Source organism: Mobula hypostoma, chromosome 11 (genome assembly GCF_963921235.1).
Source record: "Mobula hypostoma chromosome 11, sMobHyp1.1, whole genome shotgun sequence".
Taxonomy (NCBI): Eukaryota; Metazoa; Chordata; class Chondrichthyes; order Myliobatiformes; family Myliobatidae; genus Mobula; species Mobula hypostoma.
The window spans coordinates 53,109,430-53,125,262 of NC_086107.1; the positions used below are offsets into that span (position 1 = coordinate 53,109,430).

Below are 15,833 nucleotides of genomic sequence, written 5' to 3' on the forward strand. Positions count from 1 at the left end.
CATTCTCTCACCCCAGGGGTCACAGACAGAGCCCGGGGCCATGGGAATGGTTTGGAGCTCACTCAGCCAGAGCCATCTAATCATTCAGCTGCACAGGCAGAGCTGGATGTCTGAATTACTATGGGTGTCCTTCAATGCAAAGGCCAGGGGATTCTAACCCCAGGCAGGCAGCCAGTCAGAAAGGAGGTTAGCTCGGTGATCAGCAGACCACGCTGCAGTTCTGGCCACCCTCTGAGCAGGGAAGAAAAGAAGTCACTTTAGCAGCCCGCTATTGGATCTGATGATCCAGCCTAACAGTGATGGCAGGAATACATCATGAAATCACAGGAGAGAAGCTAATTTAAATAAAAAGTTTCAAAAAAGGGAACTGAAAGAATATGAATCATTCAATCAGAGAACAATCTCCTCAGATTAGCCTAAGATAATGCAGTACAAACTTCCTAAGATTAGAAACATTGATTAATAGTAACAGGGACAATGACAAAAAGACTTCAGCTCAGTGAAGGGAGCTCTGAATTCACGCACTGGATTAATAAGAACTGCTGGAAGAACCCTTGGGATAACGAATTGAGACCACGCAGTTGAGCAGCTGTAACATGAGAGTGGGGTGTCACAGAAACCTTCCATTATTAGAATTCTCTCTCTCTGCAAGATGTCTGATATCTCACCTCGCACTGCCTTATTAACAAATGTCATTGGGGTTAGGAGGAGGAATCGGCTAACAGCTTAGTTCCTGAGATCCTCACTAAAAACTTACAGATGTTTGAAAGTGACGGGTCCTCAGCCCACTGACACAGGGAGAGGTTATAGGTCAGGAGTCAGCAGCCAGACCCCGGGGTCTGAGAGCTTAACTAGCTGTGTGCTGAATGACACGTTCACGGGAATCACAGCTGGATTTGTACATGGTCCACACCTCCCATTTGATATTGTAAATGGAAGCACTTGCATCTCCATGCTTCGGGACTATTTTGAATCGCAGATGTTCAAAAAGGCCGCCACAAATGGAGAAGACACAGACCTTGAGGAATATGCCTCATCTGTCTCCAGTAAGTGTGTAGACAACATTGGAAACTCAAGAACGGACTTCTCACGGTTCAACCAGAAGCCCTGGCTGGCGGCTGAGGTATGCTTCTTAATGAAAGCCTGAGATACTGCCTTCTAGTCTGGTCACAGAACAGCCAGGCCAAGTCTCATCATAGGCATTGCGAGGGCAAAGGCCGCCTATGCTCAAAAAATTCAGGAACACCTGTCTGATAACAATGCCTGGCGTTTGTGACTGGGCATCAGGGGCATTACTGACCACGCAAGGGAAAACAGCATTGACCATGGCAATGATGCCTCCCTCCCTGTCGCTCAGAACAACCTTTATACATGCCTGGAGGCATGCAACACAACACTGGCCAGGAAAGCTATCCCTCTCTCAGATGAGCAGCCACTGTCTGTAATAGCACAGAGAGGCAACCCCTGTAAGATGGCCTGGCCGGGCAACAAGTCAGGTCGAGTGCACACCAGCTCACTAATGTCCGCACAGACATCTTCAGCACATCACTCGCCCATGCTTCAAGTCAGCCACCATCATCCCTGATCACAGGGACCCACACCACCAGGTGCAGGAACAATTATTACCCTTGAACCAGAGGGAATAACTTCACAAACCTCATCACTGAAACGGTCTCACGACCCATGAACTCACTTTCAAGGGCTTCATCTCATGCTCTCGAGATTCATTGCTTATTTATTTATTTATTTATTTATTTATTATTCTTTTGTATTTGCACAGTTTGGTGTTCTCTGTTCATTGGTTGCTTGTTCATCCTGTTAGGTGTGGTCTTTCATTGATTCTATTGTCTTTCTTGTATTTACTGCGTATGCCTGCAAGAAAATGAATCTCAGGGTTGTATAAAGTGATACATATGTACTTTGATAATAAGTTTACTTTGAATTTTGAGCTGTACCGAAGAGCTCTACACGTTAGGAACTAAACGACTACCGCCCAGTGATACTGGTGCCCATCATCAAGAAGTGCTTCGAATGGCTGGTAATGGCACATGTCAAAAACTTCACTCCTGCTACACCAGACTCTCACTAAAATTCTTGCCGATAGAACCACTCTACGACTGATACCATAGCATCTGTCATGCACCTGGCCCTAACACACATAGAAAACAAGGGCACTAATGTCAGAATGCAGTGTCTGGATTTCAGTTTGACATTCAGCACTATTGGCCCACAGACCTTGGTGAACAAACTCGTACCCTTCAGTCTAAATACACCACTGCGCAGCTAGGTGTTGGACTTCCTAACTGACAGACGTTAGACTGTCTTCCTAACGGACAGACGTTAGACTGTCTTCCTAACGGACAGACGTTAGACTGTCTGGTTGCCCAACCGCTCCTCCCTCCCCATCATCCTCAACATTGGCATGCTGAGCCCATTGCTGTTCAACCTGCTCACACATGACTGCGTGACCAAATACCCAAATAATCACATTGTCAGGTTTGCTGATGACACGAAAGTGGTGGGGCTCATCACGAATAATGATGAGGTGGCCTACAGAGAGAATGTGGAACAGTTTGAGGCCTGGTGCCAGGCAAATAAGTTCTTCCTCAACGTCAGCAAGACAAAGGAGATAGTTATCAACCTCAGGAGAACTCGCACCACTCACACTCTCCATTACATCTGTGGCACAGCAGTGGAAATGGCGAGCAGCTTCAAGCTCCTAGGAGTACACATCTTGCGCAACCTGTCATGGTCCCAGGCCACATTCTACACAATCAGGAAAGCTCACCAATGCCTCTACTTCCTGAAGAGAGCTGAACTTTGCACATTGATGCTCACATCATTCTACAGATGCACAGTAGGGAACATCCTAACTATCTGCATCACTGCATGGTATGGAAACTGCCCTGCAGCGGGCATGAGGCTCTACAAACCATAGTCTAAACTTCTCAATGTATCACCAGAACCCGCCAACCAACCATCAATGACATATATAAAGAAAGGTGGCAGAAAATGGCCAGTAACATCATGAAAGATCCCATCTACCCACTGTTTGTCCTACTCCCATCAGGGAGGAGGCTACAAGGCATCCACACCAGGATCACCAGATTCAAACCAGTTAATTTCCCCAAACAGTGCTGATCAACAACTGCACCCAGTAACCCACCCCTCTACACCCCAGTCACCACTACTTTATCATTTCCTTCCAGTCACCTGATGTACAAACACACCTGTGCCTAGCATCACTTTATGGACATACATTCAATCTATGTATGTATATAAGTTATCTCGTGTATTTATATACATTGTGTTTCTAAATTGTTATTGTGTTCTTTATCTTATTGTGTGATTTTTTTTTGTGTAGCATCCGATGCAAAGGAACAATTATTTCGTTCTCCTTTACTGTATACTGGAAATGACATTAAACAATCTAGAATCTTGAATATTGAAATAATATTGCCCAATCTCATGGCTCTAAGGACCACACTACCACTGTCATCACTCCTCCAATGCCATCCCTCTTCTTAATATTCAGATTTGGGAACATTGAAAGAAAGACACATGCAATAGTTGCAAAACTGGTTAGAAGTGACGTGTTTCTGACCAATGTTGCAAACAGGATATTGCTACAGATTGCAGACAGCGTTTTGATTCCCAAGTGCTTGAAATCTTTGAATCACAGTACAAGAAGCCATGTCTGTTCTGCAAATGCTCTTTCAAAGATCATCTGAGTTAATCTGACTGCCCTAATGGCTTTGAGTCAGAATAGGACTTCTGCCAATAGATGTTCTTCTCTTCTTTCAAATACCAAAGAAAGCAATATAACTCCAGCAGCCCTGACAGCCACCTATATTTTAATTCAAAGCCATTTGCTGTAATGGTTCAAATGTAACCAACATTTGAGTTGGCCACCTTCAAAAATATATCTGGAAGACCATGTAAGGAATCTGCAGCAGCAGCTGGATGACCTTCGACTCATAAGGGAGAATGAGGCAGTCATAGATGAGAGCTACAGGGAGGTAGTCACACCTAGGCTGTCGGAAGCAGGTCGTTGGGTGACAGTCAGAGGGAGGAAAGCGAAGGTGAGCAGACAGGTAATGCAGAGCACCCCTGTAGCCATTCCCCTGAATAATAAGTTTACTGTCCTGGATACTGTTGGCGGGGACGACCGACCACGTGTGAGCCACGGTGGCAGGGCCTCCGGCACTGAGTCTGACCCTGTGTTGCAGAAGGGTGGGACGGAGAAGAGGAGAGCTGTCGGCATTGGAGACTCTATAGTCAGGGGAGCAGACAGGAGATTTTGTGGACGTAAGAAGGACACCTGCATGGTTTGTTGCCTCCCGGGTGCCAGGGTCCAGGATGTCTCTGACCGGGTGCACGACATCCTGGTACGAGAGGGAAAGCAACCAGAAGTCATGATACATGTTGGTACCAACGACATAGGCAGGAAGAGGGATGAGGTCCTGAAGTGTGAGTTTGGGGAACTAGGCAGAAGGCTAAAGAACAGGATCTCAAGGGTGGCGTTCTCAGGATTGCTGCCAGTGCTACGTGACAGAGATGGTAAGAATTGGAGGAGATGGCAGTTGAATGTGTGGCTGAGCAGTTGGTGCAGGGAGCAGGGTTTTAGATTTTTGGATCACTGAGATCTCTTCTGGGGAAGGTGGGACCTGTACAGATTGGATGGGTTGCACCTGAACTCGAGGGGGAGCAATATCCTTGCAGGTAGGTTTGCTAGTATGGTTCGGGAGGGATTAAACTAATTTGCAAGGGGGATGGGACCCAGAGCAATAGAGCAGTGAAAGAAGTGTATGGAGTAAAGCCAGATCTAACATATAGAGAGGCTTTGAGGAAAGAGAAGCAGAATAAATGGTGTAAAGACAGTAAGGTAGAAGGGCTGAAATGTGTGTACCTCACTGCAAGAAGCATCAGGAACAAAGGTGATGAACTGAGAGCTTGGATACATACATGGAATTATGATGTAGTGGCCATTCCAGAGACTTGGCTGGCACCAGGGCAGGAATGGATTCTCAATGTTCCTGGATTTCAGTGCTTTAAAAGGGATAGAAAGGGTGGAAAAAGGGGAGGAGGGGTGGCATTATTGGTCAGGGATACTATTACAGCTACAGAAAGGGTGGGTAATGTAGCAGGATCCTCTTTTGAGTCAGTATGGGTGGAAGTCAGGAACAGGAAGGGAGCAGTTACTCTATCGGGGGTATTCTAAAGGCCCCTAGTAGTAGCAGAGATACAGAGGAGCAGATTGGGAGGCAGATTTTGGAAAGGTGCAAAAATAACAGGGTTGTTATCATGGGTGACTTTAACTTCCCTAATATTGATTGGCACCTGATTAGTTCCAAGGGTTTAGATGGGGCAGAGTTTGTTAAGTGTGTCCAGGACGGATTCCTGTCACAGTATGTGGACAGGCCGACTAGGGGGAATGCCATACTAGATCTAGTACTAGGTAATGTACTGGGTCAGGTCACAGATCTCTCAGTGGGTGAGCATCTGGGCAACAGTGACCACCGCTCCCTGGCCTTTAGCATTATCATGGAAAAGGATAGAATCAGAGAGGACAGAAAATTTTTAATTGGGGAAGGGAAAATTATGGGGCTATAAGGCTAGAACTTGCGGGTGTGAATTGGGATGATGTTTTTGCAGGGAAATGTACTATGGATATGTGGTCGATGTTTAGAGATCTCTTGCAGGATGTTAGGGATAAATTTGTCCCGGTGAGGAAGATAAAGAATGGTAGGGTGAAGGAACCATGGGTGACAAGTGAGGTGGAAAATCTAGTCAGGTGGAAGAAGGCAGCATACATGAGGTTTAGGAAGCAAAGATCAGATGGGTCTATTGAGGAATATAGGGAAGCAAGAAAGGAGCTTAAGAAGGGTCTGAGAAGAGCAAGAAGGGGGCATGAAAAGGCTTTGGCGAGTAGGGTAAAGGAAAACCCCAAGGCATTCTTCAATTATGTGAAGAAAAAAAGGATGACAGGAGTGAAGGTAGGACCGATTAGAGATAAAGGTGGGAGGTGGGAAGATGTGCCTGGAGGCTGTGGAAGTGAGCGAGGTCCTCAATGAATACTTCTCTTCGGTATTCACCAATGAGAGGGAACTTGATGACAGTGAGGACAATATGAGTGAGGTTGATGTTCTGGAGCATGTTGATATTAAGGGAGAGGAGGTGTTGTAATTGTTAAAATACATTAGGAGGGGTAAGTCCCCGGGGCCTGACAGAATATTCACCAGGCTGCTCCACGAGGCGAGGGAAGAGATTGCTGAGCTTCTGGCTGGGATATTTATGTCCTCGCTGTCCACTGGAATGGTGCTGAAGGATTGGAGAGAGGCGAATGTTGTCCCCTTATTCAAAAAAGGTAGTAGGGATAGTCCGAGTAATTATAGACCGGTGAGCATTATGTCTGTGGTGGGAAAGCTGTTGGAAAAGATTCTTAGAGATAGGATCTATGGGCATTTAGAGAATCATGGTCTGATCAGGGACAGTCAGCATGGCTTTGTGAAGGGCAGATCGTGTCTAACAAGCCTGATAGAGTTCTTTGAGGAGGTGACCAGGCATATAGATGAGGGTAGTGTAGTGGATGTGATCTATATGGATTTTAGTAAGGCATTTGACAAGGTTCCACACGGTAGGCTTATTCAGAAAATCAGAAGGCATGGGATCCAGGGAAGTTTGGCCAGGTGGATTCAGAACTGCCTTGCCTACAGAAGGCAGAGGGATGTGGTGGAGGGAGTACATTCAGATTGGAGGATTGTGACTAGTGGTGTCCCACAAGGATCTGTTCTGGGATCTCCACTTTTTGTGATTTGTATTAACGACCTGGATGTTGGGGTAGAAGGCTGGGTTGGCAAGTTTGCAGACGACACAAAGGTTGGTGATGCTATAGATAGTGTAGAGGATTGTCAAAGATTGCAGAGAGACATTGATAGGATGCAGAAGTGGGCTGAGAAGTGGCAGATGGAGTTCAACCCGGAGAAGTGTGAGGTGGTACACTTTGGAAGGACAAACTCCAAGGCAGAGTACAAAGTAAATGGCAAGATACTTGGTAGTGTGGAGGAGCAGAGGGATCTCGGGGTACATGTCCACAGATCCTTGAAAGTTGCCTCACAGGTGGATGGGGTAGTTAAGAAAGCTTATGGGGTGTTAGCTTTCATAAGTCGAGGGATAGAGTTTAAGACTCGCAATGTAATGATGCAGCTCTGTAAAACTCTGGTTAGGCCACACTTGGAGTACTGTGTCCAGTTCTGGTCACCTCACTATAGGAGGGATGTGGAAGCATTGGAAAGGGTACAGAGGAGATTTACCAGGATGCTGCCTGGTTTAGAGAGTATGCATTATGATCAGAGATTAAGGGAGCTATGGCTTCACTCTTTGGAGAGAAGGAGGATGAGAGGAGACATGATAGAGGTGTACAAGATAATAAGAAGAATAGATAGAGTAGATAGCCAGCACCTCTTCCCCAGGGCACCACTGTTCAATACAAGAGGACATGGCTTTAAAGTAAGGGGTGGGAAGTTCAAGGGGGATATTAGAGGAAGGTTTTTTACTCAGAGAGTGGTTGGTGTGTGGAATGACTGCCTGAGTCAGTGGTGGAGGCAGATACACTAGTGAAGTTTAAGAGACTACTAGACAGGTAGATGGAGGAATTTAAGGTGGGGGCTTACATGGAAGGTAGGGTTTGAGGGTCGGCACAACATTGTGGGCCGAAGGGCCTGTACTGTGCTGTACTATTCTATGTTCTATGTTCTATATATCACATATAAAACAACTGCCTCTACACCACCAGATCTTGAAACAGCATTTTCCAAATCAAAATGCAAAATGATCTTTCACTCATCACCAGTGATGTGCAAGGAATTCAGTTTGATTGCATTTGAAGGGGAACAATAAACCATGGCACTATTATCTGTTTTTTTATATGATTATTTGCTCTTGGGAGGTGCTATCCCAACTGTGAAAATTCCTGTAAACCTGTGCGCCCTCTACTTCTTCAGCCCTTCTGTACAGGAAAACGCATCTTTCTATTCACTCTAAATCCATTACACGCTTGTACTAGCTCCAAGGAGAATAATCCCAGAAATTATCCTTGTGATTGAAATCCCTAATTCCAGAGCTATTCTGCTAAATACATTCTTCCTAGAGTGTAACGACCAGAATTGGATGTAACTTACGTGGTTTTGTAAACCATGTCTCTGTAAAGACATATGCTTTAATAACCACTTTCTCAGTGTTTCTTGCCACCTCCGAGGATTTACACCTGTGTCCCTGTTCCTTTAGTCCGGTACCATTACTCTCTCATTTATTCGTTACAGCAGAATCAGAATAGGGATCTGGCTTATTACCACTGTCATGAAATCTATTGTTTTGTGGCAGCTGCTCAGTGCAATGCATAAAAAATTACAATAACTTATAAAAAATAAATAATAAGTGCAAAAAAGAGAGCAAGTGCTGGTACAAACAAGAGGAAATCTGCAGATGCTGGAGGAACTCAGCAGGCCAGGCAGCATTTATGGAAATGAATGAACAGGCGACGGCCCGAAACGCCAACTGTTTATTCTTTTCCATAGATGCTGCCTGGCCTGCTGAGTTGCTCCAGCATTTGGTGTGTGTTGCCTGAGTAAATGGTCGTATTCATGGGTTCGCTGTTCATTCAGAAATCTGTTGGAGGAGGGGAAGAAGCTGTTTCTAAAATGGTGAGCGTGCACCTCCAGGCTCCTGTTTCTCCTCCCTGATGCTAGTAATGAGAAGAGGGCATGTCCTAGGTGGTGAGTGTCCTTAATGATGGATGCTGCCTTCTTAGAGCATCACCTGTTGAATACACTAGATTAGATTAGATTAGATTATGATTATGAGGACACGCAGACCTCTTTTATTGTCATTTAGTATGACAATACAGACATGGGCCATCCTCAGTGGCGGGGAGGCTAGTGCCCATGATGGAGGTGGCTGAGGTTATAATCATTTGCAGCTTTTTCCAATCTGGTGCCTTGGCACTTCCATATCAGACGAGATGCAGTCAGTCAGAATGCTCTCCATGGTACACATGTATAAATTTACTAGAGTTTTTGGTGTCTTACCAGATCTCCCTAAACTCCCAAATCACACTTTGCATCTGCCACATGTTCGCCCACTCCCTCAGTCCACCTTCCTGAAGCTAAAACTACTCTCCTCACTCATAAACAAATTGAGGACATTTTTCTCTGCCTGGCCATGTCTGTCATTAGTATTTAAGCCAACCAAAAAAAAGTTCTAGAATCAATCCTTCACATTAAAACATAGATAGAAATTAGGAGTGAGAATAGATCATCTGAACTCAAGACATTTAAGTAAATTATAGCTTATCTGTTATGACTTATTATTCCCATCTTCCTACTGTAACATTTCTCTTCTTTGTTTATTCAATATCTATCAACAAGTGTCTTACAATATTCAAAGCTTTTGTTTCCACCAAGTTTTGAGAGGAAGTTCTAAAAATTCGTAATGCTGTCCTTAATTTTTAAACAGTGATTCCTGGTTCCTGATTACACACAGGAGAAAATATCTTATTATAAAACTCAAAATGCTGGAGGAACTCAGCAGGCCATGCAGCATCTTTGGAAAAAAGTACAGTCGATGTTTCAGGCAGAGGTATCAACTTCCATACAATATTTGCTACCTGGCCTGTTGAATTCCTCCAGCATTTTGTGTGTGTTGCTCCGATTTGCAGCATCTGCAGATTTTCTCTTGTTTGGGAGAAAATATCTTCTCCACATACATCCTGTCAATACCTCGGAGAACCTTACATCATTCAATCAAATTCCCCTCTTGAAGCACCTTCAATTACTCCAAAAGACTGAGGTTTGGTAAAATACTGAAAGGCTTTTATTCGCTGTACAATACGACCTCCACAGTGAGTGTCTGCCCCCGGACTGACGGGGAGGGGCAAGGCGAACACCTTTATACAGGACTCTGTGGGAGGAGCCACAGGGGCAGTCAGCAGAGGGGTGTGTCCAGACAGGTAACCGAGTTACAACATATATACATGGTTTACCACACCTCTTGTTCTTTCTTGAACTACTTTCAACATACATATATTATTCCTTAAATATAGAGTCCAACTCTGTTCAAAGAACTCTAGATATGGCCCCATCTAGAGAGGTGTACCCTGTACAGCTAAGGCATAAACTCTCAACTTTTCTTTTAATTTCACTGACAATAAACAATGTCAATCTGATATCTCTCCAAATTGTTGCAGTACTCTACCTACATACTACCCTCTTGTGAAGCAGGCAGATCTCTCTGCTCTCAGTGCTCTGCAATCTTTCACCATTTACAAACATAGTTTGATACTATTTTTAGCGTTCTTTAGTTAATCACAGACTATAGGTTCTCCTCTTGGAATTTCTTTTTCCCTTAAAATGTATCTCTTCTGTGTATTCTGAAATATCCTCACAAACAAATGCCATTGCATCAAGTCTGTTCACTTGTTTAATCTAATTTTGCCAATTCACTTTCTGCACTGTCTTTCATGCATCTATAGTTGCCCTTATTTAAGTTTAAAATTCTTGCCTTAGATCTATTCCTCTCTCCCTCCCACTGAAAGTGTCATACACTGATTAATGCTACCTTGGGATGCCTTTAGAATGAGATCATTAATTAAACACAATTTGACTGAAATGTCTCTGAATTAAAAGCCATAGTTTCCTGCAGTTCTCTGCTTTTTATCCATAAACTGCTTATCAAACAGACTTTCTATTTACTGGGTTGCAAGCACAACAACCAGTCTTTTGTGTGGGACTTTATCAAAAGTCTTCTGCAAACCCAAACACATATTATCTGCCACAGCTAACTATCTTACCCCTGCTGGAGAAAATGTCGCTCCAGACACACCAATGCAGTTGACTTTCAATAGTTCTCTAAAATAGCCTGGCAGCATTGCCAGTCTTACCAATGACATTGCATCCCACAAACTAATTAATGATCAAATAATCCTCCACAGTAATTGCTTCCCAATCATTGGGGTTCAACTATCAAACATGGTTTTGTCCTTGCACCTCTTGCTGAACAAATGTTTTCAATTCTCCACTCCTCTGACACCACCTTTTTATTGAAAAAGGATTGGAAAATTATATTCAGTAACTCCTCAGCTTTCATCTGCATTTATCTCAGCAATCTAGGATGCACCATCCCATCAGACTTGGTGATGTTTAGTTTCAGCACTGGCAGCTTTCTAGTACCAATCCTTATCAATTTTTACTCCCTTCACTGTTCCCATTTTACTGAGACATTGGCAGCATCCCTTACTGGATAAAAGTTTAATTTCAGACATGACTCTGCCTCTACACATGTGCTACCTTTTCATGGTGTCAATTTCAGCACAGCACGCCTGAAAGAGGCATTGCGAGTTCTCGTAGTTCTCAGCAGGTAGCCCAGTAAGTGCAATTGATCCTGGCAGCAACTCTTCAAGAGGCATATCAGAACACCAGCAATACCTGAGCATTACAACTGAATAAATATGTTATGAGAGGACATGGGCTAGAAGCACGCTCTAAGGAGTCAGAGGGACCATGAAGGCTGGTGAGGAATGAGAATCCTCTTCTTTGTGCCTATGAACCACGTCCTCCCAAGCTTAAAAGTTGCTGGTGAACGCAGCAGGCCAGGCAGCATCTATAGGAAGAGGTACAGTCGATGTTTTGGGCCGCGACCCTTCGTCAGGACTAACTGAAAGAAGAAATAGTAAGAGATTTGAAAGATTTGTTTGGGCTGTGTTCCAGCAGTAATGTGCTACTTCACTTAAAACTGGCTACTTTATGGGTAAATGACATTATAGTTTTTTCTACAACACAGTGATTGAATATCCCACAGCAGACAAACTTTGTATGTTAAGTGAATTCTACATTATTTGGGGCAGTTCCACATCAAAATCAAAGGGGTAGAGAATGAAAACCTCACCCAAGAAAAAAAGCAAAGTAGATTTTCCAATGGGACTCTTAAACAACAAGAAAAGTGCCTCAGGTTTTCAACAGCATGACATTATTTCTTTCAGACTGTGTGAATAAATTTGTACTTCATTTTATTCAGGCTGTTTCTCAACCCCTTCCCCCACCATTACCACAGCATAAAACAGCAAGAATATAAAGTCATATGCATGTTTTTTTAAACTTTATTTTATTCTTTGCTCTTTTACTACCCAGAGAAATTACCCTAACTTTTCCCCTTGTGGGAATTATTGAGTCACTAAATCATCTCCTCTTAAAACTGCCCATTTACGGTTTTGCCTGCTAACCTTTGATTCCAATTCATCCAGGCCAGATCAGTTCACATTCAGTTATCAGTTGTCAGATGCTGTCAGGAACTGGGCAGGGAGAAAGGCACATGGGACAGGGAGCTCGGAGGAAGGGCGAGAAGCTGCGAGGGCGTGATGGAGGATGGAGATCACAAGGCGAGGAGAAAGTAGAAGCAGATTGAAATGCCCCAGCTAAAAGAACGAGAAGTAAGTGGAGATAAATCTGGAGAAAAATAACTAGGACAAGTGAGTCTGAATGCATTAGCAAGTCAGTCACTTTAATAAAATGGCAGGTAAGTTCAAAAAAAGGTTTCAAACTCTTTTAGCTCCTACTCGTCTCGTATTCAAGTGCAAAACAGTCTGACGGTAAAACTCATTTGCAGCCTGTATTCGGGCTGGGTTTGCTTGGCTCCTTAAGCATTCTGGATACATACACAGACAGACAAACACAACCTGAACTTGGGCCTTCCTACAAACTCAGCACATTTCTGATTACTGCATGGTAATCCCATTCACTGTGACCACTGACTGGAAGCTGTCCTGGACCATGTACTCAGACAAATGACAGCCTGCTCCATGGACTCGTCTCAACTCCTTCCCCCACCATTACCACAGCATAAAACAACAAGAATATAAAACCAGCACTGGCCAGCTACTGAATTTCTTTTGCTAGCGTACCACATTTAGAACTACACAAGGTTTACATTGCAAATAATAGCTTCCACACTTCTCCTGAACAGTAGAGCAACATACAGTACTTCTATGGAATTTGCCACAGTAATATCACCGCATGTCTAATGCTTAAACTCCAAGAAATAACAAGGCAAATTCATCAAGATGTTGCCGAGATCAGAGCCCCAGGGAGAACAAACCTGGATTGTTTTCTCTGGAGCAGCAAGAGGCTGAGAGATGACCTGACTGAAGTGTATAAACTTATGAGAGGCATTGATAGGGGAGACAGGAACTTTTCCCAAACTGTAATGTCATTACTATAGGGTAAAGCATTCAGGTAAGGGGGATAGTTTAAAGGTGATTTTGAAGGCAATTTTCTTTTTACACAGAGCCTGGAACATGCTGTCAGAAGAAGTTGTGGCAACAGGTACAACAGCAATGTCTAAAAGGCATTTAGATAGGCACATGAACAATCAAGGACTGGAGAGACACAGGCCACGTGCTGGCAGATGGGGGTTTAGTTTGGATGGTTGTCACACGCATCGTGGACCAAATAACTGTTCTATGTTCAATGCTCTAAAATTCTTTATTTATAGGAAGATTGTCAGAGTGAGTTGGACAAAGTGGAAGGGAAAAATATGAGAATAAGAGAGGAATGGAGGTTGGCAAAAAAAAGTGAGAAGTATAGAAAGTGGTTTCCATGGCAACACAGCAAAAAGAGAAATAGCAACGGGAAAGGCAATGATAAGCTGACAGAGAGAGAAGGAAGGGGGAAGGGGAAGAGAGAGGGAGGGAGAGAAAGAGCGAGAACAAGAGAGGAAGAGAGAGGGAGGGAGAGAGATGGTGAAAGAGAGAGAAGAAATGAAAATGAAAGTTGAAGAAAAGAGAAACTGTTCTTGAACCTGGTAGTGCATGATCTAAGGAAGGAGGTACAGGAGCCTTAGGTCCCGCACCACCAGGTTCAGGAACAGTTATTACACCTCAACCATTAGGTTCCTGAACCAGAGTAGCTAATGTCATTCACCTCAACACTGAACCCATTCCACAACCTATAGACTCACTCTCAAGGACTCTACAGCCTATCTCCTCAATATCATTTATTTATTTATTATTTGTTTTTCTTTTTGTATTTGCACAGTTTGTCATCTTTTGTACCTTGGTTGTTTGTCCATCTTTGTGTAGTTTCCATTTATCTATTGTGAATGCCTGCAAGAGAATAAATCCCAGGGTAGTATACAGTGACATATACATACTTTGATAATAAATTAACTTCGAACTTTGAACTTTGAGAAGCAGAGAATGAAGTGGGGAAGGGAAAATGAGTGAAGATGTAAGGGCTATTGAAATGGAGTTGAGACATGAGGTAGGGGGGAGGGAGAAGAGTACATCAAAGCCAAAAGCAAAAAAGGGAGCGGGCATTACAAAGGAAGATAAAGTTCTCTTTTTTAATTGAATCATTTTTCAAGATATCCCAATTAGGAAATTCCCAGGAGAAAAATGAACCATCCATGGTTAACAAAAGAGGTCATGAAAAATATTAAATCAAAGACTGGGACTAGTGGTGGCCCAGGGGACTGGGATTTTTACAAGAACCTGTACTGATAGACTAACAAGTTAATAAGGAGGAAGGCAACAGCAAACTTCCCTAAGATTTTTAATGAGTTAATTTTACACATTATGGAAGAACTAGTCACAATCACTATCATAAAGGTCAAGAAATTTGCAAAACTGATGGGACAAAAGCCAGACATGTCACCAGATCCTGACGGACTGCACCTAGGATTTTAATGCAATTGGTTACAGAGATAGTGGGGCTATTGGTTGAGATTGTTCAAAATTCATTGAATTCTAGGAAGATACCAGTGGACTGGAAAATTTCACTCTATTGTTCAAGGAGGGAGGAAGGCAAAGTGAATATTTATAGGTTATGTTATCACCTATTATTGGCAATATGCTGGAGTCTATAATCAAGGAAGAAATAGCTAGTCATTTAGAAAACAGTGTAGTCCAGCCAAGTCAACATAGTTTTCTGAGAAGGAAATGGCATTTGACAAATTTGCTAGAATTCACTGAGTAAAGAGTAAACAAGAGTTGAAAGAGAATGAGAATCTGACCTGTACATGTGGTGTATTTAGATCTTCAGAAAACACTTGACAAGGTATCATATAAAAGATGGGTTCCCAAAATAAGAGCTCATGGTATTAGGGGGCCTATTTTAGCCTAAGCTGAGAAAGACAGAAAGACAAAATAAATGAGCTTTTTCAGGCTGGAATGCTGTAACAAGTGCCACAAGGACCAGTTCTTAGCCCTCAATTATTTACAATTTCAGACATCCCACCTCTCCTGGGAGTTGCGGGAGTCTCCCGCATATCGACAGTGGCTCGCTGATGCCCACAAGTTATATACAATATCCCAGAAAAAGATTTTTTAGAGAGGGAGAGGGAAAAAAAGAAAGAAAGGAAATGAATGAATCCTGCTTGATCTCTCTTTGTGCTCAGTAGACCTATCCGTTTTCTCTGTGAGCGGGCTTTACAGTCGACCTCTCTCTCTCTTCCATATTCCAACAGTTCAGTTACTGCCGTCTGTAATGACGCTGAAATCATCCGGACAACTGTCGGTGATGAAGTACAAAAGCCTGGTGAAGAAATTCCCAAGGCTGGCAGTGACAACCTGACTACGCGAGGCTGTCCTATACGGGCAGGGTGCGTTGGTGTCTTAAAGGGGATTAGAGCGGGGTTTAAATTGGAGCGAAATTCCAAAATTGTCCGCTAAGACATCTTTAAAAATGTGCTCACAGCGAGCAAATTCTTTGTGTTTTTTTCCTGAAACACTTCCACTTACAGGTACATCGAAGCCTGCGATGGGCTGAGTTTAAGCGCAGCTGTTT

At 43.4% G+C, this 15,833-nt stretch overlaps 1 protein-coding gene across 6 annotated transcripts in view; it reads right to left on the reverse strand.

The window, feature by feature from the left end:
• myrf (myelin regulatory factor) overlaps positions 1 to 15,833 on the reverse strand; it is a 290,463-nt gene that overhangs the window by 206,218 nt on the left and 68,412 nt on the right. The window contains exon 1 of one of the 6 annotated variants that reach the window (XM_063062047.1): positions 14,102 to 14,152. The exons of the other annotated variants lie outside the window; for them this stretch is intronic. Coding sequence (XP_062918117.1) covers positions 14,102 to 14,135 — 34 coding nt within the window. The 5' untranslated portion in view covers positions 14,136 to 14,152. Of the gene's footprint in view, positions 1 to 14,101; positions 14,153 to 15,833 lie in introns of those variants that run through there. 6 annotated transcript variants of the gene reach the window in all.